This window comes from Rousettus aegyptiacus, unplaced genomic scaffold (assembly GCF_014176215.1).
Source record: "Rousettus aegyptiacus isolate mRouAeg1 unplaced genomic scaffold, mRouAeg1.p scaffold_m13_p_16, whole genome shotgun sequence".
Lineage (NCBI taxonomy): Eukaryota > Metazoa > Chordata > Mammalia > Chiroptera > Pteropodidae > Rousettus > Rousettus aegyptiacus.
In genome coordinates this window covers 2,992,350-3,015,844 of record NW_023416291.1, presented here as the reverse complement: position 1 = coordinate 3,015,844, position 23,495 = coordinate 2,992,350, and the positions used below count along the sequence as shown (strand labels likewise).

The following is a 23,495-nucleotide window of genomic DNA, read 5'->3' as shown; positions in this document are numbered from 1 at the left end:
AGGGGAGGACAGGAGAGCGATGGGAAAATTTCTCCCCGCTTTCCCGGGGCCGGGCAAGTTTCTAGAGCGGGCGCGTGGACCCGACCTCGCGGTCTCTTGGAGGCAGAGCTGCAAACCCGGCAGCCCAGCTCCACTCTGGGAAGGGTGGCGGCACGCTTCTAAAGTTTACGGTAGCGCCCTCCCCCCGGAGCACGGGGCCGAGGCGACTGGGGCCGCACAAGCGCGGCGGCGAGGGCCGGTGCGGGGATGCCGCGGCTGCCGAGCGGGGGCTGCCTGCGCGGGCTGCTGGCCGTGGCCCGCCGCACACGGCTCTCGGGCGGGCCCCGCAGGGCCTTGGGCGGGCCCCGCAGGGGCTCGTGCGGGCCGGGATGTGCGCCGGGCACCCCCGCCGGAGCCGACCTGCTGCGGGGCGAGCTGGACAGATTCGGGGGCGTCTCCGTGCGCCTGGCGCGGCTGGACCACGTGGACGCCGCCACCTTCCACAGGGCCCTGCAGGGCAAGTGTGTGCCTGGCCGAGGGCTTCCGGCCCCTGGGCGTCTAACGAAGTAACCCCGCGCCCTGCGCCGGCCGAGCCCTGAGCCCGGAGGAGGGGCGAGGGCGCGTGGCGGCCCCGCTCGCCCCGTGCACCTTGCGCGCTTCGCCGGGACGTCTCTGAGGCAGTTGGGAGGGATGGGGGCGATCGATCGGCAGCCCTCGTGTCTGGCCCACTTTCTAGTGCGTGACCTTCACCTTGGGCCAGTTCTGTAAAGCACCGTTTCCCCTTGCGTGGAACTGGATGACAGGAGCGCACGGGCTGGCCGAGGGTTACGTTGGATAATGCTCAGCGTGTGAAGTGCTTAGCATGGTTAACACGTGGAGTGTCATTTCACTGTTATCTGCTGTCATTTCCGGAGCCGTGGTTGTGCCGGGCACTTTGCCCAGATGAAACTTCCTCACTCTCTAATACGGGTGGTGGGCAGTGAGTGGACCGGGGTGGGTCCCAGAGGTCAGATGTGTACATAAATCGGTCAGGGGCTGTGGCATCGAGAACTGGAGTATGTTTGTCCTTACGGAACAGCAGGTGGGGTGGGTGGCTTCAGTCTTTAGTAAGAAAACTCCGCTCTTTGAACCTTGAGTCCAAAGATAAAGAAAACTTCATTTTGTGAGAGGCCTTGATTTGGTGGAACAGCCTGTTTTTCAAACTGCCCGTGAGGATCCTCATAATCGAATTGAAGTCCTAGCATGGAAATCCAGCCAGGGAAAGGGCTTGTGACACTAACTGGGAACTTCACAATGTCTCTGTCCTATTGTACAACATGGCAAGTGAGCAAATATGTGACTATAATCAAGCCAGTTATTTCTTTCTTTAATCATCCTCATCCCCAAACTACTTACCTCCACCTCATTTTCTCTCCTGCTTGTGAATAATTGCTGACTCCAGCAATATCCCCAGTAGGAGAGCCAAGTCAGTGTTCATCCCCGTCATAGGTGTGCATATGAGAGGTTAGATACAGGTATTGTACACACTTGTCACTTGCTACTGACCAAACGTGACCAAAGCCTAGGTGATGCCAGTCAGCAAGGCAAAGCAGAGGGGACTGTGTTTGGAGTCACACATCCAGGTTTCAAGTCCCAGCTACTCCCTCAAGCTTCACCAGGCATTAGGCAAATAACAGAAAATATCTGCCTTTTAAGTTGCTCATGTGAAACATGCCAGCCCTGATTACTGGATAGATGTGATCAAAGGTAAATTATGTGAAACTAATTTATAAACTCAGAAATACTATGTACTTTTTATTTAATAAAACATTCTATTGCACCCTACGTGCTAGACACTGTTTTAAGAACTTTCCAAATATTAAGCCATTTAATCTCATAACCACCCGTGAGGCAGGTACTATTATCCTCACTTTATAGATGACGGTGCTGAGGCACAGAGAGATTATCACCTCCCTGGCTATAGAATCTAGTCTCACTGCACACCGCTGCAAAGAGCTAGTGCTGGTTCTGTTGTTACCAAGAACCCTAACAAGACCGAACGGCCTTGCGTATAAAGAGAAACTAAAGTAATCTGAGGATCACATGGACCCTCAAACATGCCTTCGCACAGCCCCTCACTGTGCTTTCTCATAATAGTTTTTTTTTTCTTTTTTCTTATTTTTAAAGCTTACAGCACCTGGCCTTCCTAGGTGGTCTCCCACCCAAGTACTAACCAGGCCCGACCCTGCTTAGCTTCCAAGATCAGATGGGATCAGGCGTGTTCAGGGTGGCATGGCTATAGACAGTAATGGTCATTTAAAAAAGTTAAAACTAAGGTGTTAAAAGGAACATTAAAATGGCATTTTATTTTGTTTAAATCAGTTTATTTGTTCACGCTACAACTAATGACCAGTTACATGCCAAGCGGTGCCCAGCGAACACACCTTTTTATGCGAATATAAAAGATCACCACCTTACTGACTGTTCTCAAGGAATTTAGTCTTGGAAAAATCATAATCGAGGTAGTCAAATAAGAAAACATGGTAGTCCCCATGCTGCTGGTGTGACAGTGTGACATTTTGGGATCCCCCCCCCCATCACTAACTGATAATGGAAGTAGATGCTTAAAGATGGCTTCCTGGAGGAGGTGACATCCTGAGATGAGTTGGAATTTATTCCGCTCCTCTCACTGGAAAACACTGATAGTATTTTATCCTCTGCATTTTAGCTGCGATTCAGCAGTGGCGATCAGAAGGTAGAGTGGCGGCGTGGCTGCACATCCCCATCCTGCAAAGCCGGTTCATTGCCCCGGCCGCTGCCCTGGGCTTCGGCTTTCACCACGCAGAATCGGACTCGTCCACGCTGGCCCTGTGGCTGGGAGAGGGGCCCAGCCGACTCCCAGGGTATGCTACACATCAACTGGGAGTGGCAGGTCAGTTTCCAACTCACGACTATCAGAATTAACTTTTGAGAGGTTCACCCGACTTTTTGTTCTTACAGATGAGCAACAGTTTATTCTCATGGAATGAACAATTTGATGAACGATCATTCATTCTCCTTGAGACTAGTGCTAGTGCTTTGAATAGACAAAGTTTGCCCTGTGCATCAGCAGAGGGCGGCAGAGAGAACAAGCAAGTTCAGTGGCAAGTTTTTTCCAAAGGATATGTTCGAACATGTTTTACACAGATATTTGACCTTCGCTACTCAAATAGTAACACTGAACTGGGATCAGGGAATAAATTCATTACAGTAAAGCATATTAGTACTAATCGTATGAATTAGCAGAATAAAATAACTTTTAGGTTGAATAGGAAGTAAAGCAAACCAAGTTTTCAATGATTCAAACATTACTTAAAGACATTCACATTGTTACTGTGCCAAACAGTTGTTTAAAATAGCATAATTTAAATATGGAATTTCAAAGTCACTGATTAGCTTCAGAAACAATCTTGAGAGAAGACTCACTTTAGGTTAAGCCAGGGGTTCTCAAATTGTAGCGAGCATCGAAATCACCTTAGAAGGCTTGTTAAAACGGATGCCCGGCCCCGCCCGAGTTCCCAGGCCCACTGGCCGCCAGTCTCCGCGCTGCGGGAGCTCGGGCCGCCAGAATGATGCCGCTCGCGGGGTTATTGTGAGGAGCACCTGGGGCAGTGCACAGGAGGCGCTAAGCACAGTCCCGACGAATGACCGTCATGTAATAACCGCCTTTAATCCCGGAGCTCTTCAGCTAAAGTTCACTTTTACCTCGTGACCAGCAGGGGACGCACACGCTGAGCCTTAGCGATGCCGGTTTCGTCTTTGGGATACTTTGCTCGTGTTCATAGTGAATTCATTAGGGAAAAGTTCAATCTGAGTAATCACAAATTATTAAAAGAGCAGGTGTCCTTGGTATTTCTTTGTCATTCTATCCCTTGTAAAGTCCAGTTAAATTATAGTTTACGTTTCCTAACAGAAGCCAACATTAATGTGTATCTCACTTAGCGGTTTTCCTTCTTGCTTTAAAATACTAAAATGTGTTTTCATTTAGGAGAAAATTGCTCTTCCTTGCATTTCGCATGCCACCGCCTTCAACATTTTATCTCTACATGGCGATCATCACCTGCTCATGTCCTACAGAATTTAGTTTTTGTTTGTTTGCCGCCACCTCACACACACCACACTGTGAGCCCCGTGAAGAGAGGGAATTTGTCCACCCAGAAAAGTACTTTAATAGAACCTATATCTATTATATATAGGAACTCAATTAATATTGAAAGAATGGACAAATAGGTGGAAAATATCTTTTTAATAATATCTTCCCGTGTTATGTAAATACACATATTTTTAAATTATAGCATTGAAGGAACCTAATACAAATCATTAAAGTATCAGAAAAGATTCAGGATTGCCCAGAGAGAAATAGAAAAAAAATTTTATTTTTGAGTCCCTAACCTCTAGCCAAATGCCTAGTGTGCTGGGCAGTGGGTATGATGAATGAATAAAAGGAATGAACTAGGACTCGAAACATAAAATAGAGAAGTTCTCCAAAGTAACGTCCCGGTTGTGTGACAGAGATGTGCACGTAGGCGATAAACAAACGTAGGTGGCTTCAGGGGGGTCTCGAACCGAATGTTGAGATGTTTTTTGATTTGGATCGTCAAGGGGCACAACTCATGTCCTGTGCACAGTGACTCGAGAAATAGGAGCAGGAATGGAAACACCAGCTCACTCCTCCAATAAATATTTGTAAGCACTTAAAATTGTCTGGACACTGAAGTAAATACTCTGAAAGGGTGAAAAGATTATTTAGCTGTGTGTCATCAGGAAGATGATTTAGAGAAATTTTGCAGATGGTAGTCCTACAAGTCGACATGTGCTAGAACCGTCTTGGTTAAGAGAACCTGGCACCTGAGCAACCAGTTTCTGGCTGGAGAGTTCACACCTTCGTGAACGAGGTGGTGCAGAACGAGGCCTTTGGGATGGGTCTCGTACCACAGGTCGCAGTGTGGAACGAGCCTAAGATGAATGAAATGGATGTTTCTCAAGTATCTTCTATTTTTTCCCCCAACAGGAGCTGTATTTGATGAAAATACTAGAAAAATATTGGTTGTACAAGATCGCCATAAAGTAAGTTGCTTCTGCTTTACAAATTGCTTTCTAAATAATGTTCAGTTCTCTTTAGAGAAAAATAGCATGTAGAAATTTTGATATGCTCCAGGAATTACAGAAAGCTGTTTTAAAAGTCATTTCTAAGCTGCTATAGGTCATATGGATATTCTTTGAATCCCCCAAAATGCTTACGCAGGCCTTGAAAATGCCAGGGTGACCTCGCTGTTGCCCGCCATCTCTCTCACACGGCCACGGGAAAGTCATAGCTGGCCGCATCTGGGGAGACAGCGGTTTCTAGCAGACGATCAGGATAGTCTTCCACGCATCCAACATTCCTTGAGCTCGTGCGCTGAGCCGGTGCTGAGCATACGGAGATTAGTAACACGGCGTCCGATGTCCTGCATCTCGCCGTCTCCTTAGGAAAGCAGTCACAGCAGATGGCGACAAGTTCCTTTGCCTTGAAAAAGCCTCAAAAGACTTCTCAGAAGAGGCGACAATTCACTTGAGTCGTGAAGAATGAGTACGAGCTTGCCAGGAAAAAAGTGGGGGAGAGGTAGGAAAGACTGAGAGAGTCAGAATTGCATACGCAGGCCCAGTGTTCCTTAGTGCATTCGCGTTGCTCTGTGGTTCGGCGCAGGAGGCCACGGTCAAGGCACCGGCAGAGTCGACGTCTGGCGAGGTCCCGCTTCCTGGTTCACGGACGTCTCTCTTCGTCTCCTCGCGTGGCCGGAGATCCGATGGCTTCCTGCTCACTCAGGAGTCTCAGGAAGGCCGACAGAGATGAATTGTTTTGATATTTTCTGAGACTTCGATAAATGTTGGTGGTAGAGCCAAACACTTTTTCCCATCGTTTTAAAATTTTAAATGACTATTTGTGATGAGAGCTGAAAGCGGCATCCCACACTTCGCAGAAATGCTGCCTAGGCGTTCGCTAGTCACCTCATAAGCAACGCTCGCAGTGTTAGCTGAGGCGGGATCGTGGACCCGAAACGTGGTCAGCAGCAGCTCATCAGGCACCTGAAGTGGCGCTGTGCTTGGCCCAGCGCCCCTCCTCCTTCCTCCTGCCCCACTTTGGTTTCTTCATAGATTAAGTAGATATTCCCAATCAGAGTTTTCACTGTTTTGGGGAAACATGTTTTGTTAGAAATAGAATCTATTTGTCCGATACCCTATCAGACAAAAGACGGCATAGTTTCTGTAGGAACACAGCCTCTGGAACCATTTCAAAGTGGAATCCCAAAGGCAAAGCATTAATGCAGAGATACGCTTAGAGATTCATTTCTACGTTAATAAAACATCACATGCGTTACGAACGCGAGTGGGAGCCAGACACGGAAGGGTGGAAGCCTGAGTTCTGTACCCACATCATCAGCAGTCTGTGGAAACCCTGGGAACCACGCCATCGTCCCCAGCCTAGCATAGCTGGGGAATGACACACTCTTTGAGAAGCACCCACTCGTCTAGGAAGTGAGAGGGCCACAGCACACACCAGTAAAAGGCCCACAAACCTGTCTGATGAATGAAGAGTATGAGGCGTCCCGGCTTCGAGCTGCAGCGCCTCTACGATACGTCCTGATTTCTCATTCTTGTGTTATCACGGTGATGGACAGACAGAACAGAACTCTAACAGGAAGATTAATCGTGTCAGCTGTAAGAATATTGTCCCCTGCCATTTCATAATTATTGTTAATCAACTTTCCATGTTTATCCTCATTCCACAATCAGGTCATCGCACCTGCCCCTCCCACCCCCCCAAAAAAGTATACAAAAAACCCAAGAACTTTAATCAACTTTATTCACACTACCCATGGAAAAGCAATTACATTTTTACATAAAATAATTAACACACAGAACAAGAGAAACCTTAAGATTAATATAATTGATTAGACACACAATACAGAATATGAATGTGAATTAAAAATAGTATACTGTAGTGATCCAATTTATATGGTATTTTCTACTTATTTATAGCAGCATCTGTAAGATTCCTCTATTTGTTAATAGTTAACTAGCAGCAACATTTTTTAAATCACACAAATTCAGTAGATGTTTCCTTCCACTGTTTCATTCATACGGAATTTAACACAACCAACAAAACCACTTCTATGTCCCGGAGTAGATGGTGGGGAAAGGCTTCATAAGTTACCAGTTTCCCCCCCAAAAGAAGGCAGAGAGGAGGAAGGAAACTGGAAAAAAAAAAATGCATGCAATTATGAGAAAACGAATTCTCAGTAACTTTGACCAATTGTGTGGATTGCCAAATATGAGTGCATAAACGCCATGTTAACTTTACTTTCTTACTGCAGCTGAAAAACATGTGGAAGTTCCCAGGAGGCCTGTCGGAGCCTGGAGAAGATATCGGTGTGTATTGCATACATTTTTGACTGGCTTGAAAAAGTGGAGGAAAGTCATGTGTTTAACTTTCCCGCTCTATAGTTGAGTATAAGATTTGAAATTTCCTAATTGGTTCAAAGTCAGAAATTTTCAGAGGTTACTTCAGGGCTGATAGAAAATTAGCAGGAAAACTTGTACAATTACAACCCATTCCGTTAGTCTAAATAATACCATTAGGAGCCCACCACCTGTTCTACTTAGGGCTGCTTCTGGAGTAATTTGCTTGAGAATGAGGCGGTTTGGATATGCATCAGTTTAGCCTTAAGGGTTATATTGGATGTGGTTAAAATTGTTGGAATTAAACTCTGAGAACGCAAATTCTTGGCCTTTTCATCACACAAGGATGAAACTTTTAAGTGAACTTTGAAATGTTTTAGAGCAGTGGTGATATTATTCTTCTCCGTATGAGAATCTTATCTGCTATTTATTTCGAATAGTCAGGAAGGCAAAATGTAGTGAAATGTCCCATATGAGAAAGTCTCACGTGAGAGCTAACTCCCCGAGAGAACTTACTGAGCTCCGTATCGAAGATGGAAATATGAAACAAGCCAAGAATACTCAACATCACTGATCTCACAGGAAGCAGGTGGAAGACCAGAAACCCAGTTTCCCCACCTGCTCCTTACAGCACGGCCTCGGACGCTGTCCCTGTCACCATAAGTCAGGAGGTGCCTCACCTGATGCCGCGCCGTTCAGCCACGCCATCCCCCTCAGCCTGCACGATTATGAAGGCAGTTCCCTAAATTATCTTTAAATATTGTATTTAAAAATATGTTTTAAAAATATTACACAGATTAAAATGCCCTATATACAGCCAACTCCAAACAACCAAAAAGTAAATTGACTACATTCAGATATATCCATAGGAAATTTGGGTTTTTAGGTATTGACCTTTTGCTTGGATTCTGCTAGGTCTTCTGTGAAATAAAAGAGGGTTTGGGAGTGGTGTGAGCGCTGGAGGGAAAAGCCGTTGTTCTGGAACACCGAATTCTCGCACTGTCCTGCGGCACGGGGAGCACGTGCTTGCGAACCAGGAAGCTGACGTCCCCGTCCTCCCGCGGCCTGTCACGCACGGAGCAGGCTCCGGGAGGTCTGCGCGGCCTCCCCCTCCGACTCTTGCCTTCTCCATCAACTGACAATCCTCATCTGAGTTTTTAGGGGGCTTCTGAATATCCGATATATTTAAAAGCACTTGAAGAAACACATTTCAAAGCCAAATATGTATCATTTTAGGCTTAAGTGTACTAAGAACACTTCAAGTCCGGGGAGTTGAGAATTCGCTACTTTTTAAAAGTATTCGTGGTTGTCGCAACCACCCAGCTCTCCAGAGATCATTCGTGTGTCTCAACCACGTGGAATTAAGAAAGAGCAGCAGCGGCCTTCGCCGCACTCCCCCGGAGCCGCACGGATGAGAGCTTCGCCGCAGGACGGATAAGCCCGCGACCGCGGCTGGCGGTGGTGGCACCGGAGAGGCCTGCCGGTGGCATGCACGGGGGCGGCCGAGTCGGGGCGGAGGCACCGTCTCATGCCGAGGAAGATGACGCACCTCAGGAACGCCGCCCTCGCTGCATGCGGCACACGCCCCGGCTCCCGAGCGCCAGACGCCCGCTCCGGGGGGACCCGTCTGTCCGGGGTCCTTCGTTCTTTGATAGTAACTGGGCCAACGAATCAAGAGGAGCCTGTGTGGAGTGGAACGCCATCGTCGGGCTTCGCTAGGACGCCCTGGGAGCACGAAGGGGCCCCGGAGGCGAGCATGGCGACTCTGCCTTCCTGAAGGGCCCCGGGGTCCGAGGCGGACGCCAGGGAGACCCGCGTTCTGCTCCGTCGTCCCTGTTAGCTTACTTTCAACCTAATCCTGTTATTAAATATTACAAAATAGAAATAACAACTATAAACCCCATTTCATTACTGTCCTAAACAAAACACTGGGACGTATTTAAACATCTCTCGCAATCAGCAAAAATAACAACATGAGCCTCTCGGTTTTCCTACGTCCTTCGAACCTATAAAACAGCAAGTGTTATTTCGGCTTAGCTTATAGCACGTTAAAATAATACAGGTACAGCAGAGTAAGGCACTCTACCTGGGTCGGAAAGTCTCCTTCATGGCGAGCCCCCTGGGGAAGCGCTGCTCTCGCACCCCGGATGCCCGTTCCGTTTCCAGTCCCGGTCGTCGACAGGCTGACGCCGCTCAACCCGGACCGGCCACCCAGGCGGCGCCGGTCTGGGGTCGGCCGCCTCGGCGGCTGCTGAGCTGGGGTCGGCTGCCCGGCGGCTGCTGAGCTGGGCCGATGGCAGAACGGCCCACAGCCCTGCGTTAGACTTGGGAACCAAATCTCTGCTCTTAGTGGTACCAAGAGCTGAACAGTCCCCACCCCCACCCCGCCATCTTTCAAAGCGTTTAAAGAAGAAAAATAAACATTTAAACAATCGTTATGTGAGATCAGCAAATGACATGTAAAATTTAAGACTGTTGCCACAATCTTTAACAAATTGAAAAACAACCGTGTATTGTATGCCAGACTGAAAATTATGGAAGTCAGCATGTACTTAAAAACGGCAGACAAATGTCTGCGCCTCACACCGCCCTCTCCCCGTACGTATTTCCAGAGCTGCTGCTTAGGGGGAAGGAACGGAGCGTATCCAGAGAACAGGAAAGACGGTCTGCCTGCGGCAGAGCCCACGGGAGTGTGACGGTTTTCCTGACTGCCTCCTCCTCGCCTGGTCTTCGCCAGTAAGACCACTGAGGAGGCAAAGGGAATTTACTGTTTGACGACCAAGAAAATGGAGGCACTGAAGGGCATCTCAACAAAAATCTGTACAGCTGTGTAACGTGTCCAGCCAACTGGGGGTGGGGGCAGCTGATCGCAGGGCTCTTCACGGGCACTCGGGGTGACAGCGCAGAGCACTGTGGAGTCAGAGAAAGCCCATTTCGAGGGTTCCTCTGGAAATTCAGGAAAAGCAGCTACCAAAAGATGTTAATGGCAATAAAATCCTGCCCCACTCACTGGCACATTACTGAAAAGTGAGCCTGATAAAATGTGAAAACCCTTGCTGTGCTACAAGATTCTGTGTATTACAAGTTTTCTGAAAACCTCGGAAGGAGCGACCGCAGCGTTTGGGTGTTGGAGGAGTGAACCCCAGTTCTTGGGCACCTCAGCCAAAGGCGATGTCCCACGTGCCCCAGCGGGATTCCGCTGAGACCACGGTCGGAGGGAAACAGGCTGGCGAGGCACCTGCCGCGTGACCGCAGAGGCTCCGCGGCGCCTCCGCCCCCATGGCCCGGGGGTCGCATCTCAGGCTCCAGTGCGTCCTGCAGCTCCACACCTCAGGAGGGAGGACGGGTCGCTCTTCCCTGGTGCCGAAAGGCACACATTCAGGCTGTGTTGGTGGATGATCGAGAGCAGGGTAATACAGGAGAAATGCGTAGGAATGTTAACTGCAGCTTTGCAACCTGTGTTTCACCTTCTGGGAGACTGAGCAGGAAGGGGTTAAAAACACGTGACTTTAAAAACACACGAGTGGGGAAGCCCCCACGCAGCAGCCAAAGAAACATTTGGTATTTCAAAAGCTTCTTAGCAGGGCAGCGGGAAGGAGATCCTTTGGTATTGCAGGGTGCCCAGAAGGCAGAGAGTTTGCATGGAGCACTTCTTGGGGTGAAGTTTTGCTTTTGAACCTTTAGGTGAGGCTGCTTGAAATGAAATCCTTGATTAGATTTGCAAAGCCGCAGCTCGGCGAGCAGAGCGCTCTTTCTTGACCTGTGCGTGGTTCTTGCACGCAGGGGACACGGCGGTCCGAGAGGTCTTCGAGGAGACGGGCGTGAGGACGGAGTTCAGGTCCATCCTGAGCCTCCGGCAGCAGCACGGCATCCCCGGGGCTTTCGGGAAGTCGGACATGTACGTCGTCTGCCGCCTGCGGCCGCGCTCTTTCGGCATCAACTTCTGCCAGCAGGAGTGCCTGCGGTGTGAGTGGCTGGACCTCACGGACCTGGCCAGCACCGAAAACGCCACCCCCGTCACCAGCCGGGTGGCGCGGCTGCTGCTCTATGGGGTCAGGGCAGGGTTCGACAAGATCGACCTGACGGCGGAGGAATTCTGGGCGGCTCACACGGGCACGCTCTGCAAACTCTACCACAGGGACCTGCCTGACAGCTACAAACAGTGACGGGCGGCCCGAACCCCCCCCCCCGCGTGTCTGGGAAGTTCTTACGGGAGCTGTGCAGGTAGAGTCACGAGCGCCACGCCGTGACAGAGGCGCACGTTTCGGGCTAAGTATCTGACTTTAATGTCCCGACGTCGGGGAGTGCCACGAAGAAAATGTGGAAGTGCGTATTAAAAGCCTCTTTTCAAACGAAGCAAACGTATGGCAGTCTTGTGGCTCTGACTTAGCTTCACTGGATTAAGGCACGTGCTGTAGGAAAGGCGGAAGTTATACATTTTCCAGGAATTTTTGTTCTTCTTTACTAAGGCAATGATTAAATATGTTACTGTTAGATAAAAGGTTATCTGACCAGTTATCCAGAAAAGTTATCCTTTTTCTCTCAGTACCAAATTTCTAAAGTATACCTCTTCTTTCATATGAAATGAGCTCAGACGTTGCCATTAAGATCAGCTCTTCGCAGACATTGGAAGAAAAAGTATAGCTTTCTGCCCAGGGCCTGTTTTGGGTCCAAGTTTATACTGCCCAGTTCGCTTCAGTGCCACGTACCAACTGGAGTATTTCCTTGAGCGGTAAGTATTGTAGTTATTAGACTCCAGTCGTTCAAAAAAGAAACACTCGTCCGTAACACATTTCTGAAAAATAAAGGCAGAATCAGTAGTCGTTATGGCTGCTGTTTGTTAGACTTTTCGTATCAGATGACTATGACAGCTCGCCGCCCGTTCTGCCCAGCAGGACAGTCAGACGGGCCAACCGCAGACACTCGCCGGCCGCCAGGCGGCGGGGCAGCTTCCGCCCAAGGACTTTGCTCCGCCTGGCGAGGGACAGGCCAGGCGTCAGGCAGCGTGGGCACAGGTGGTACGGGAACCACCTCGGGCTTGAAACAGCTCGCGAACACCGCTTAGGGGGTCCCCACGAAGAGGACACACCCAGCACTGAGGCACTGGGGGAACCCCACGGCCGTGGCTCCCAGCCACGTGCCCACGGCCACCCCGCTCCTCCCGGCCAAGGCGGGCCACCTACCAGGCGGGGCGGGAGGGGCGAGCCTCCCCCGGGGGAGGGGAAGGCTTCATTCTGCACTCGCAGGAACAGAGCTGACTCCTTAAAGCATAGTCTTTCCAGTAGCTAATGTTGTTTCTAAGGCATAAAATAATAGCGTATTGCACAGAAAACAACTAATGTATATAACACCCAAAAGTGTGCTAGAACGCTGTATATGATTAGCATTCTCAAACACGGGTGCATTCTAGCAGTTTCTCTGTTAGAGGGGGAAGACTATACTGCCTTTTCATTTCAATCCAACTATTTATTGGGGGAGGGGGGCACGGATAACCAGTTTTACCAATAGTTAGACCTGGAAATGTCTATTCCACGCCATCAGGCCCAGGAAGGCTGCCACAGTACCCCCATCTGTGCAGAACCTGGCTTCGCAGGGCGGCACGGCTCACACTGAGAGCCTCCGGGGGGCGGGGGGATGGGGGGTCAACGAACGATTTATTCACTTTGGGGGAGGAAAGGGAAAATCATTTATTTTTTACCTTACAATCATAGACAAAACAACAAGCTCACACAGGAAGCCGCCTGATTTTACACACCTCTCTCCCCGCGTGTAAGTGTAACACGCACATACAGACCCGTGACCTAAGGCCATGGCTCTGTATTGATGAGCACACCAGACCTCACCTGGTGTCTGCGCACTCGAATCTAGGAAACCTCAGAACTGGGAGGACCCAATGGCACGAACTCTCAGAGACACATGAATCGGTGAGCAAAACAGTGAAAGGAGCCGGCAAGGTGAGTAACGGAGAGGGCGGGGCCTCGGGGCAGGTGCGCGCGTCGCCGCGAGCGCCTGGACCAGAGCCCGGAGCAGCGCGGACGCCCGGCCCTCGCCGCCCACCGTCTGGAACTGCGTCGCGCCTCCCGGGCCGACCGGAGCTGCCCTGCCCCGCTCGGCCGCTGTCCGGCGCCGCTGAGAAAATCCGCGCCTTCGCCTGGCCCAGGTTTGAGATCAGGAGCAGAGGGGCGGGAAGTGACGCGTGAACGGAAGAGCCACGGCCGTCGGGAGGAGACCACGAACGGTGGCCGCTGGCCGGGGACAGGCCCGGGCCGCCCGCCGGCCGCCAGCACACGGACGAGCTCCTCCCCGGGCTCCGTCAGCTCCCGGGGGCCCCCGGCCGGCTGGCTGGCCCCCGGCGTCCGGCCTCCGGGGAGGCGGGCCGTGCCAGTAACACTGGCCTTCCCTGCCAGGTCCTCCGGCTTCAGAGAAAAGAAACAGCACCCGGGATTAAGTGGACACCACGTCATGGAACCCAGAAATTGTTTTCCGCCGAGGTTACTTGTACCTTTACAAAAACAGGACAGAGAAGGGAAGATTTGTTTCTGGGCTGAGTGTTCAGACACGTAAATGCACTTGAAAACCAACTGCATTGTTTTTTTTTTTTTTTTAAGTGGGTCATAGGGCCAAAATCCAGCTCTCAAGAAAAACAGGCGTTTAACAGCCCATGTAGGTACAACTCTCTACTCTGAGCTTATAAATCATCTTCAGCGACTGTGATCATAATATTCCTGTCGAAAACTGACACACTATAATTTTTGTGAACATTTATAAACATTTTCAGAGCTTTTTTCCTGTCACCAATGTTTAACTGCTCACAACTGCAAACTTAAAAGAAAAGGGGGTCCTCAGAGAAATGACATCCTGGAGGAAGTGAGTGAGTAGCTTCTAAGGGCTTATGACGACCCGTACCTCGCCTTAAGGCCTTGGTTTACACAGGCCACAAGCTGGGAAACCTCTTCATTGGTAGCTATCGATGGCTTTCCTGCATGTCATTTTATGCAGCTATCACAGCAGGCCTGTGACGTCGTTATCACATACTCAGCAACAAAGGAGGAATCTGAAGTCCACGCTCCTAGCAACGTACTTCGAACTGGGACACCCTCTGCCCATGTATCTATCCAACACCTTTTCACCAAATTAAATTTTCCTTTACTTTTTTAAAAATTTAAGAATAATTTTGGGGTCTAGACAGCATACAGTTCGAATAACCCCATTACTCATTTCACGTGTATTTTTGTCTTCCAGGCACTGAGGCTGATCAGTGACTGAACGAGGACCCGTAGCTGGGGGGCGGGGGGTCCCGCAATGAGCAGCAAGCATAACTGAGTGACTTGTGCCAACATGATAACGCCGTGGACAAAAGTAAAACCGAGAGGGTCAAAGGGTTGGCATGAGAGCGGCAGGCGCAGAGACGAGGCTGCTGCCCCAGGAGGCGCCGCCAAGAGAGATGTTCGAGCGAGTCCTGGGAGGCGGAGGCGGCGCGCCCCGCCCAGGTGCGAGGGAATAAAGCGAAAAGCCGCGGCAGGCTCCCGAGCAGCAGAGTGGCATGATCTGACATTTCCCAGGGTCACTGCGGCTGCCAAGACTACGCCGAGCCAAGGCGGACGCAGAGACGCCAGCCTGCGGCCTGCTCAGTGTCACGGCAGAGAGAGGGGGCTCAGACCCCAGCAGCGAGAGGCGTCTGCTTCTGGGCGCCCTTTGCAAGCGGAGCGCACGGGGTTTCCTGCAAGGCCGGTGTGCGGCGTGAGGAAGCAGAGGGCCCAGGGATGGCACGAGGCCCACGTCCTCGGACAGTGGGCACGGCTGCGGGAGGGGTCTCCCGGGGGCGGGCTGGGGATTCAGTTTTGAGCACGTTGCGTGTGAGCGACTATCAGACCCCCCAGCGTAGATAAGGAGCGCTCGGCCGGCATGTGCTGTGCGACGGGAGCATCGTTTAACCTTTCCGCCCTCTCGCTAATGCCGACGCCACCGACTGGGAAGCTGGAAAGCGCTGGTTCGCATGGGATGCCAGAAAGGGTGCTAAGTCAGAGGGGCTCCAGTAAAGCATCACTCCCAATCCTAAGCGGTGTGAGAGCTAAGAAAAGGGATCCAGGTGTGCAGGCACACCTGCAGACTCTCCGCGGACCAGCGTGGCTCGGGGTCCTACGTCAGGGGACGTGGGCAGTAACGACAAGGATGCGAATGGTTTTAGAGATGGTGCCGGGCGTCCGGCCCCTCGAACGGATATCTGAACAGAGAAGCATCAAAAGAGGGTTTGCGAAAGGATGATCAACGTTTTGAATGGTCCGACTCCTTTTTCGTCTAGATATTTAATCGGCTTTCAAACGTCGAAGAGTGAGTGGCGTGAGGTGCCAATTCGTACGGAAAGCCTGACCCGCGGAGATGGTGGCAAACAGGCTTTTCTCACTGCTGGAGCTGGCGGCACGCGGCAGGGGCGGCTAACGTGATTCACGCGACCCCGGTAGCCCGGGGCTGGACACATCGTCATGTGCTCACGTTTAGCTTAGCATGCGTACAGATGTGCCCATCTCCCCAGGTGGGCAGGTGCCTGGATCTTTGCGGTCAGGTGAGGGGACCTAGAAAGGAGCATCCCTCAGTAGCAGCGAGCACACCTGGCATCCAGATCTCGGCTCCTACCACCCCCTTCCACCCCAAGGAGCCAAGGCGCCCCAGAGAGATGGCCCCTTCCAGGCCGGAGCGGGGGACAAACACGATGAGCTCAGAAGAGCTCGGAGGCCATAAAACAGGGAATGCTGGAAACCCCTACGCCGAAGGGGCATGTCAAAGGCACACAGGAGCCAACTGAAAAGCCCCCGCGGCCAAAGCCGAAACGATCTGAACAGCAAAGTAAGTAACACAGCACTGGATTATAACCCAAAGTGTAAAATAAATATCCACGAGTGAATACTGACGTAAACGACCGAATAAATAAATGGGGGACAACTTTCTCACGTGAAAGAATTCCAAACGATGCACGCAGATGCTCTGCTCTCAAGGAGACAGAGCATAACCCCGCACCCCATAACACGGGAGCTGTTCACGGCGCTTTGGAAGGGTCCAGTGTGCGAAGGGTGGGTGCATCTGCACGGCCCCGACCCGCGCCCTCATCTCCTCTCATGCCCCTGGCCTCACAGCCCTCGTCCACTGCTAAGCACCAGATCTGAACCTCGTGGCTGGTTCCCCACACTGTGTTTCCGGACTGTTGATTCTTTTACAGTACTTTGATTTTGCAGCTTTGGCTTATGAAAGAGTTTGCTCAACATGAATCAAAATATGCTTTTGCTTACACCACTTCTGAGAATTAAAAACAGACATGATGTAAGCATCAATGCTGACTATTCCAGGACAAAGTAGAACACACAACTTGTAAAAAGTTAAAAGTAAATTCAATCTTAATCTTGTTATACATACATACATACATACGTACATGTATGTATGTATATATGTATGTATCGTGCAAAATAAGATTAGTTTCTGAAAGAAGCAACAATTATTAGGCAGTAACATCTGCATTTAATTCTATTTTCTCTCTTAAAAATGATACACATTTCCCTCTAATTATTGCATTTTCTGACTCATTTTATCATATATTATCAATCTGGATAATTGAGCCCTCAAAAACTACTTTCCTCACTTTACTCTGTGTGTAATTTTCATATCTTTGTAAAGGCCAAACAACTAAGAAAATTACTCTATAGGCAAAAAAGCATTTTACTTTTACAGTAATGAAATGTACATCCTCGAAGGATGTAAATTCTTCATATTCACATTTATGTGTGAACACAAGTACCACACACTCAAATATCTATTGAGATATTTTTGTTCAGGTTATTACAATCTAAAGCACTTTATAGAAAACAACATGCAACTTTCCAGCAGATGAAGACCAGGCTGGTTTTCTCGTACCAATGCTTCCATTAAGGTTGTTTGGTGATTTAAACTTAAAACTACAGTCAGTCTCGCTATATGCAACTTTTTAAAAAAAATCCACCATGATTTTGTGAACACTTAAGAAATCACAAATCCTAATGTTTTTTTCTGAACTCCTGTTGCTCATAGCAACAAACTTTACTCTGCTGTGGAATGGACTAAGGAGCCTGTGGTGTATTAAAGAACTACTCCACTCCCACCTCCAAATATAGGCTTTGGCAGTTAAATATAGTTACTCTTTTTATAGAACTTTTGTTATTTTCTAGCTTTGAAAGGGGGGAAAACACTTAAGAAATTTTTCCGAACAGTGAGAAATCCTTAGCCTGAATGCATTTGTACCATTAAAATGTGAAGGCACTAGAGGGAAAAAAAGGTACCTAACTTGCTCTTTTGTTCATACCCTTAACTGGTAGTAATCTACCTAACGTGACCCTTAGAAACGAAATGGTTTATGCATGCAGAGTACGCTGAGGGAAAACCGGCCAGGTTCACAAATCGCTGTGGGAATCCCTTGCGGGGCGACATGCAGAGGGGCCCAGAGGAGCGCCGCACACGGCGGTGGGGGGGGGGGGCGGGGCCGGGCGGAAGGAGGGCGGGGAGGAGGGCGCCGCCGGCCGGCTCGTAAGCCCAGGTTCTCCACGGTACAAGGAGCATCTGCATCCCCAAATGATGGCTGCCGGTCCCAACACTGACTGGCTTACACCAAAAGCCGCGGCTGGCGACAGCTCAGCGCCTCCGATCGGACTCGCAGTGGCCGGCCACTCACCGCAGCAGACACTGCCTCCGTGGCCGCGGGCCCTGGATGGTCGCCGCCTCACCTGGAGACCGACGGCCCACCTGGACGGACGTGCGGCTGGCGGCAAGGGCCCCGACTGCGTCTTGGCTGATGCCACCGCTCAGAGGAGACGTAAATCCTGAATCTCCCAGCTGGAGCTTTGTCTCGACAGAGACGTTTGTGACAGACGTCTAAGCATTGCTGAATTAATTCTCGCTGCATCAGCTTGAAGGAACTCTATGCCAGGAAGGATTAACACACATCCATAGGGACAGAGACACGTTTAAGACTAAACAAAACGCCCTGACCTTCATCTTGCGAAAGGTCCTGCCGAGCTCGGGCAGGACGAGGGAACAGTTTACTTCAGAGCGCTGAATGCTCACGCAGAGCCGGCCGTCTGGGAAGCCTCGCGCCTGCTCCCCGAGAGGAGGCTGGAATTCTCCGATGGACCACGCAGAGGCTTCCGTAAGGACGAGAAGGCCGTTTCAGGTCTGCTGTCTGAGCCGCGTCTCCTCTCGCGGACCCGACACTTTCGACAGCTACGGAGCTTTTGTTGTCAGGGACGGACCCGCATTCCAGACTACGAGCCCGAGACTAACAACCCCTCCGACGACCGCCCGGCAGGTCACTGGGCCCTCTCATCTCAGCGGGTGGAACACCACGGGGTGACCACCTCAAATCGCTCACTGAGCCAGGTGAAGACACGGAGACGGCTAGAGGCCATCCGACCAGCGGTGCCTGTAGTCGGTCAGGACAGAGGCTGAAGTGCGTAGATCTCTCTCCTCCACCAACTTCACTGTCTGACAGCAGCCAAACCGACGCCATTACAGAAGCCGTGGCGATTCGCGCTGTGGGGGAGCCGCCACACCCTGAGGGGAGCGGAATGCGGGCGAACCCCCCTTCCTTTCTCTCCAAGGTCAAGGTCATCCAAATGACCCACTGACGCGCTCTCCTGGAAATGTTTTAACAGCCACTTTGCTAGACTTCCCCAAGTGCTAACTCATGCCTTGAGCTGAGAAGAGACCGGTAGAAAAGAGGCAGGAACGGCGAAGAAGGTGAAAGCCCCAAGCGGTCAGTCTTCCGGCGCCCCCTCTCACGTGAGCGACCTCACCCGGCCCCCTGTCCTGACTGCTACGGCCACGCTGATGCCCCCAGGTCTGCGCGTCTCCCCTCAGCCGCAGACCCCTGACCCCTGCCACGTGGTGAACATCTCCTCCCGATGCCTTCTGCGCAGCTCCGGACAGGGCTGCGTTTGGACCTGAATCACCTGTCCCAGCACCTGACCTTGCCGCCGCCCCTTCCCATGTGCCTTCCCGTCCGAGCCGGAACTCGCGGCGCTGGCCCCGGGGTCCCGCCCGCCGTGACCCGTCCCGCGCATCGCGCGGCCTCTCGGCCCCGTGGTGCCAGGCGCCGTCGTCGCGTGCTTGAACTGGTCTGTCTCCCGCGGTCTTGGCCACCTCAAACCCATCGGGTACACCAGCCGTCCCCAACCTTCTTGGCCCCGGGGACCGGTGCCCCCATGAGACTCTGGTGCCCGCTGCTCCGAGGCGGAGCTGAGGCGGCGATGCTGGCGCAGGGGGCGGCTGCGGGCACAGGTGAGGCTGCGTGCCCTCGCCCGCCGCCCGCTTGCTGCTGAGCGGCCCGGCTCCTAGCAGGCCACAGGCCAGTGCCGGTCCGCGGCCCGGGGCTTGGGGACCCCTGCCGCACGCCGCTGCGGGAGTCGCCGTCCTCTCATTCAAATCGGATCGTGTCTCTCCCCAAAAGTCTTCACGGCCTTCAGCACGCCGTCTGCCTACGTCTCCGGCCTTCGCACCTCCCTTCCATCTTGGGACCCCTTGGCCCTCCACGCCCAGCCGTAGCGAACTACTCGTAACTCTGGAGATACGCCCGGTGGGCTCCGTGCACCCGCGCCGCGTCCCGGAACTATCCACGGCCTCGTCTCCGCCTTCTGCTCCCTGACTGCCTGATGAACAACGTCCTCTGCGTCATCGAAAGTGCCCCTCAGAGGTCATCCTCCCCAACCTGGACTCAGTCCATCACCTCCTTTCCTGTATTACTTCCTGTGTCATGACACCTCTTGCTTCCTTTCTTTGACTACTATGCATGTATGCAAGCTGCAGAAGAAACACATCGAAACCCTTACACGCGCTTACAAGTACTTATTTACACGTCTGCCGCCTTCCCCAGGATTGTGACCCATTAAGGGCTCAGACCACTTTCCATTCAGTTCTATAACCCTGGCACCCTGTACACTCAGTAAGTGGCTATTCTGAAAGATTCTAAAATTTATTTAACTACAAAAGAGAGAGCGAGCACGCCACTATGCCCAAATTTGTTTTTTATCCACAAAAACAACATAAATTGATAATATCGACATAGTTGTATCTTTGCCAGACGATCGACCTGTACATCTGTTTAAGCACGTTCAGAAATCCAAAAGTCTTCACTCAGAAAACAATTTCAGAACGCCGCAGCTGCTTGGTCCTGTCAGATCCTTTCCGCGGGGGCGTTACAGAGCGGTCACCGCCAGCCGCTGGGCTGCTGTGACGGCCGCGGTCTGAGTGCTGCTGTGTAGACGCGCGTGCTTCTAGGTACGTGTCCTCCCTGCTCCCCGGGTCACGGGGCCTGCGCCGCTCCCCAGCACCGTTTCTGATCAACAGACCTGCCATCAGGTTCTGAGAACAAGGGTGACGCTGACGGGGAGCCCGTGTGCGTGCTGCACCCTGACCGAGGCACTCGACGTGAATCGTGTAATTCTGTCCTCCCCAAACTCTGTCCCCGGGACCGCGGGTGTCGCCACGTTGCAGGGACGGGACCTAAGTAAGAGTGACCTGCCCGAGCACACGCAGCGACAGGTGGCGGAGCCGGCGTCTGTCCCCGGGCGCCCACAGTCGCACTTAGGATTCTGCACTGCAAGTGCTGTGAAATCAAGAGCCTCGCACCCTCTGCTTTATGGGGTGATTATGGAGAGCGAACGAGATGGTGCCTGCCAAGCCCTTCGTAGAGCAACAGAGGCTGCAGCAGGAGCGGGACAGCGACAGAAACGGGCGCGGTACTCACGGAAGCCAGGAGCCGCCCGTCCTCCTTCATGGCGAGGTAGCGGTTCGCGCACACGCCCTTGATAGACACGACCCCTCGCTCCTCCGCTTGCAGCTGCAGTTTGACTAGAAGTAACGAGGGAAAAAAGGACTTGGAGCATCATGGAAAAAGGAGCCAGACACACATTTATGCAATGTCAACACTAGAGACGCCTGAGCAACCCGGTGGTCCACTCTGGGCAAGGGGCGGGGCGGGGGGACAGGGGACAGGCCACGGGTGTCCAGGAAATGCCATCGGGACGCGATGCAGATCCACTAGAGAGCAGGGGAGCCCCTCGACGCCCTTCCCACTCCATGCCGGCGAGCAGGGAGGCGCGCAGAACGGGCCGCACTTTCCCTGTTACGTACGGTTGGCTTCCACTTGGCTGTTAACTGCTTATGGTAAAAAAAAAAAAAAAAAAAAAAAAAAAACAGTGCACATATTTTAAGAGCACATAAAAAAGTCAATAACTCGTGAGTATTTCCATGCCACTGCCTAAGTTTCAACTTCAAAAGTTATTTTCAACCAATTCTTCATAAGTAGAACAGAATCGAATTGCTCAGTTATCTTCTGGTTTGCATCTCCTCGAGTTTCAACACATCTTTCTCTGGCTTTCCCTTCAATACAATACCAATGCATTTATCTTTTCGAGAGATCTATTTTTTGCAAATTTATCTACCTAGTGGAAGACAGAATGCTTATACGGTGTGATAAAAGACTCAGAATGTGAGAGCCCGAAGAGGGTGGTTACCTGAACCACCACATTGTCATGATCGAGCAGAATGGAGGAAAATAAAAAATAGATATTACATGATTATAATGAGAATGCCACACGGACAGATAATCATTTAATTAATTCAAATAAAAACGAAGTTAAAAATGTCTATTTTGTTCTTCTTACAAATTTCTAATTTGTACTCTCCTGCCCAAAATGTACTTTAACAAATACGAGTTACTTAATAAGAACAGGTCCTGAGGCTAAATAAGTTACGAAACGACTATGTTGTTTACAAGAAAAGTACTTTAAATACAAACACACGAGGAAGCTGAAAGTAAAAATGTAGGAAAAAAATAAAACACGTACCCTGAGTACAATATGCCGGCATGGCTACGTTAATAGCAACGAATGTGGACGTCGAGGCAAGGAGCGTAACTAGACAGACAGGGTCCCACTAAGACGGCGTAACCTTAAACGTGCAGCACCTAATAACAGAGCTTTAAAATGTCTGACGCAAACACTGACAAAAGAAATAAACCAGTAAGAATATGGACTAGATGAAGAACATTATCAGCCAACCTGACCTGGCTTTTTTTTTTAGATCAAGTAGGTTTCATTCACCTGAGGCTCTATCCTCCTCCTAACATCATAGTCATTTGGAAACGATGCTAAAAAAACGTCACCTCTGTCACCATGGTGAGCCAGCCAGTGCTTGCCGGCCTAGTGGACTTGAACTGCTCGAGTCGATCTACTCCAGGTGAGAAGGTCTTTTTCCAAAGTCACTATAATGCGAAAGGATGTGAAGGGCTCTTCCCCTGAACTATTGGTACCCAGGGTTCGTTTTTGTTTTTTTTTTTTAACAGTGCGATATAATCCACACAGGATGCAATTCAGTGTCCTTTAGTATGTTCACAGAGTTGTGCAACCATCACAATTAATTTTAGAGCATTTTAGTCATCCCATACCCCTTAGCACTCACCTCCTACGACCCTACACCACCATCCCTAAGCCCAGGCTACCACTCATCTGCTTCCTGTCTCTACAGATTTCCTTATTCTGGATACTTCACATCAACAGGATCGTATGCGATGTGGTCCCTTGTGACTGGCTTTTTTCTCTTAGCATAACGTTTTCCAGGTTCATCCGCACTGAGGCATGTATCCGTACTTCATTTTTTTATTGCCAAATAGTATTTCATTGAGCGGACAGACCGCATTTGAGGCACTCATCCATTCGTGAACGGACCTTGCGTTTGTTTCCAGTTTTGGCCACTACAAACAATGCTGCTATGCACATTTGCATACGATATTTTGTACAGACACGGTTTTGTTTCTCTTGGGTACATACCGAGAAGTCGAATGACTGGGTTGTGTGGTAACTCTGTTTCATCATTTGAGGAGCTGTCAGACTATTTTCCAAAGCAACCACTTCACATTCCCATTAGAAACTGAAGATTCCAATTTCTCCACATCCGGGCCACACCTGTTATAGTCTGTGTTCTGTTATTTTTAAATTATAACCACCCTAGTTGCATTGAAGTAGTATTTTGAAGTTCTGATT

At 50.7% G+C, this 23,495-nt stretch overlaps 3 protein-coding genes and 1 non-coding gene across 15 annotated transcripts in view; 1 reads left to right on the top strand and 3 right to left on the bottom strand.

The window, feature by feature from the left end:
• The first annotated feature begins 196 nt into the window (after positions 1-196).
• On the top strand, positions 197-11,793 carry NUDT6 (nudix hydrolase 6). The gene is made up of 5 exons (XM_016160236.2): positions 197-496; positions 2,687-2,890; positions 5,009-5,064; positions 7,353-7,407; positions 11,221-11,793. The coding sequence occupies exons 1-5, from the start codon at positions 247-249 to the stop codon at positions 11,601-11,603; spliced, it is 948 nt and encodes a 315-aa protein (XP_016015722.2). The 5' UTR covers positions 197-246; the 3' UTR covers positions 11,604-11,793.
• Positions 2,144-2,262, bottom strand: LOC118612542. Its single transcript, XR_004955057.1, has one exon. It is a non-coding gene; the product is annotated as a 5S ribosomal RNA (ribosomal RNA).
• Positions 3,424-23,495, bottom strand: part of BBS12 (Bardet-Biedl syndrome 12) — a 79,757-nt gene continuing 59,685 nt past the window's right edge. For 11 of the 12 annotated variants that reach the window (XM_036233460.1, XM_036233464.1, XM_036233459.1 and 8 more), the window contains 2 exons: positions 21,200-21,303; positions 3,424-6,669 (listed from right to left, as the gene is read on the bottom strand). The gene's annotated coding sequence lies outside the window, so the exon portion shown is untranslated. The remainder of the gene's footprint in view (positions 6,670-21,199; positions 21,304-23,495) is intronic. The other variant, XM_036233461.1, reaches the window with a different exon arrangement.
• FGF2 (fibroblast growth factor 2) overlaps positions 6,823-23,495 on the bottom strand; it is a 35,197-nt gene continuing 18,524 nt past the window's right edge. The window contains exons 2-3 of the mRNA XM_016160220.2: positions 21,200-21,303; positions 6,823-12,232 (exon numbers count right to left, since the gene is read on the bottom strand). Of these exons, the coding sequence (XP_016015706.2) occupies positions 12,047-12,232; positions 21,200-21,303 (290 nt within the window). The 3' untranslated portion in view covers positions 6,823-12,046. The remainder of the gene's footprint in view (positions 12,233-21,199; positions 21,304-23,495) is intronic.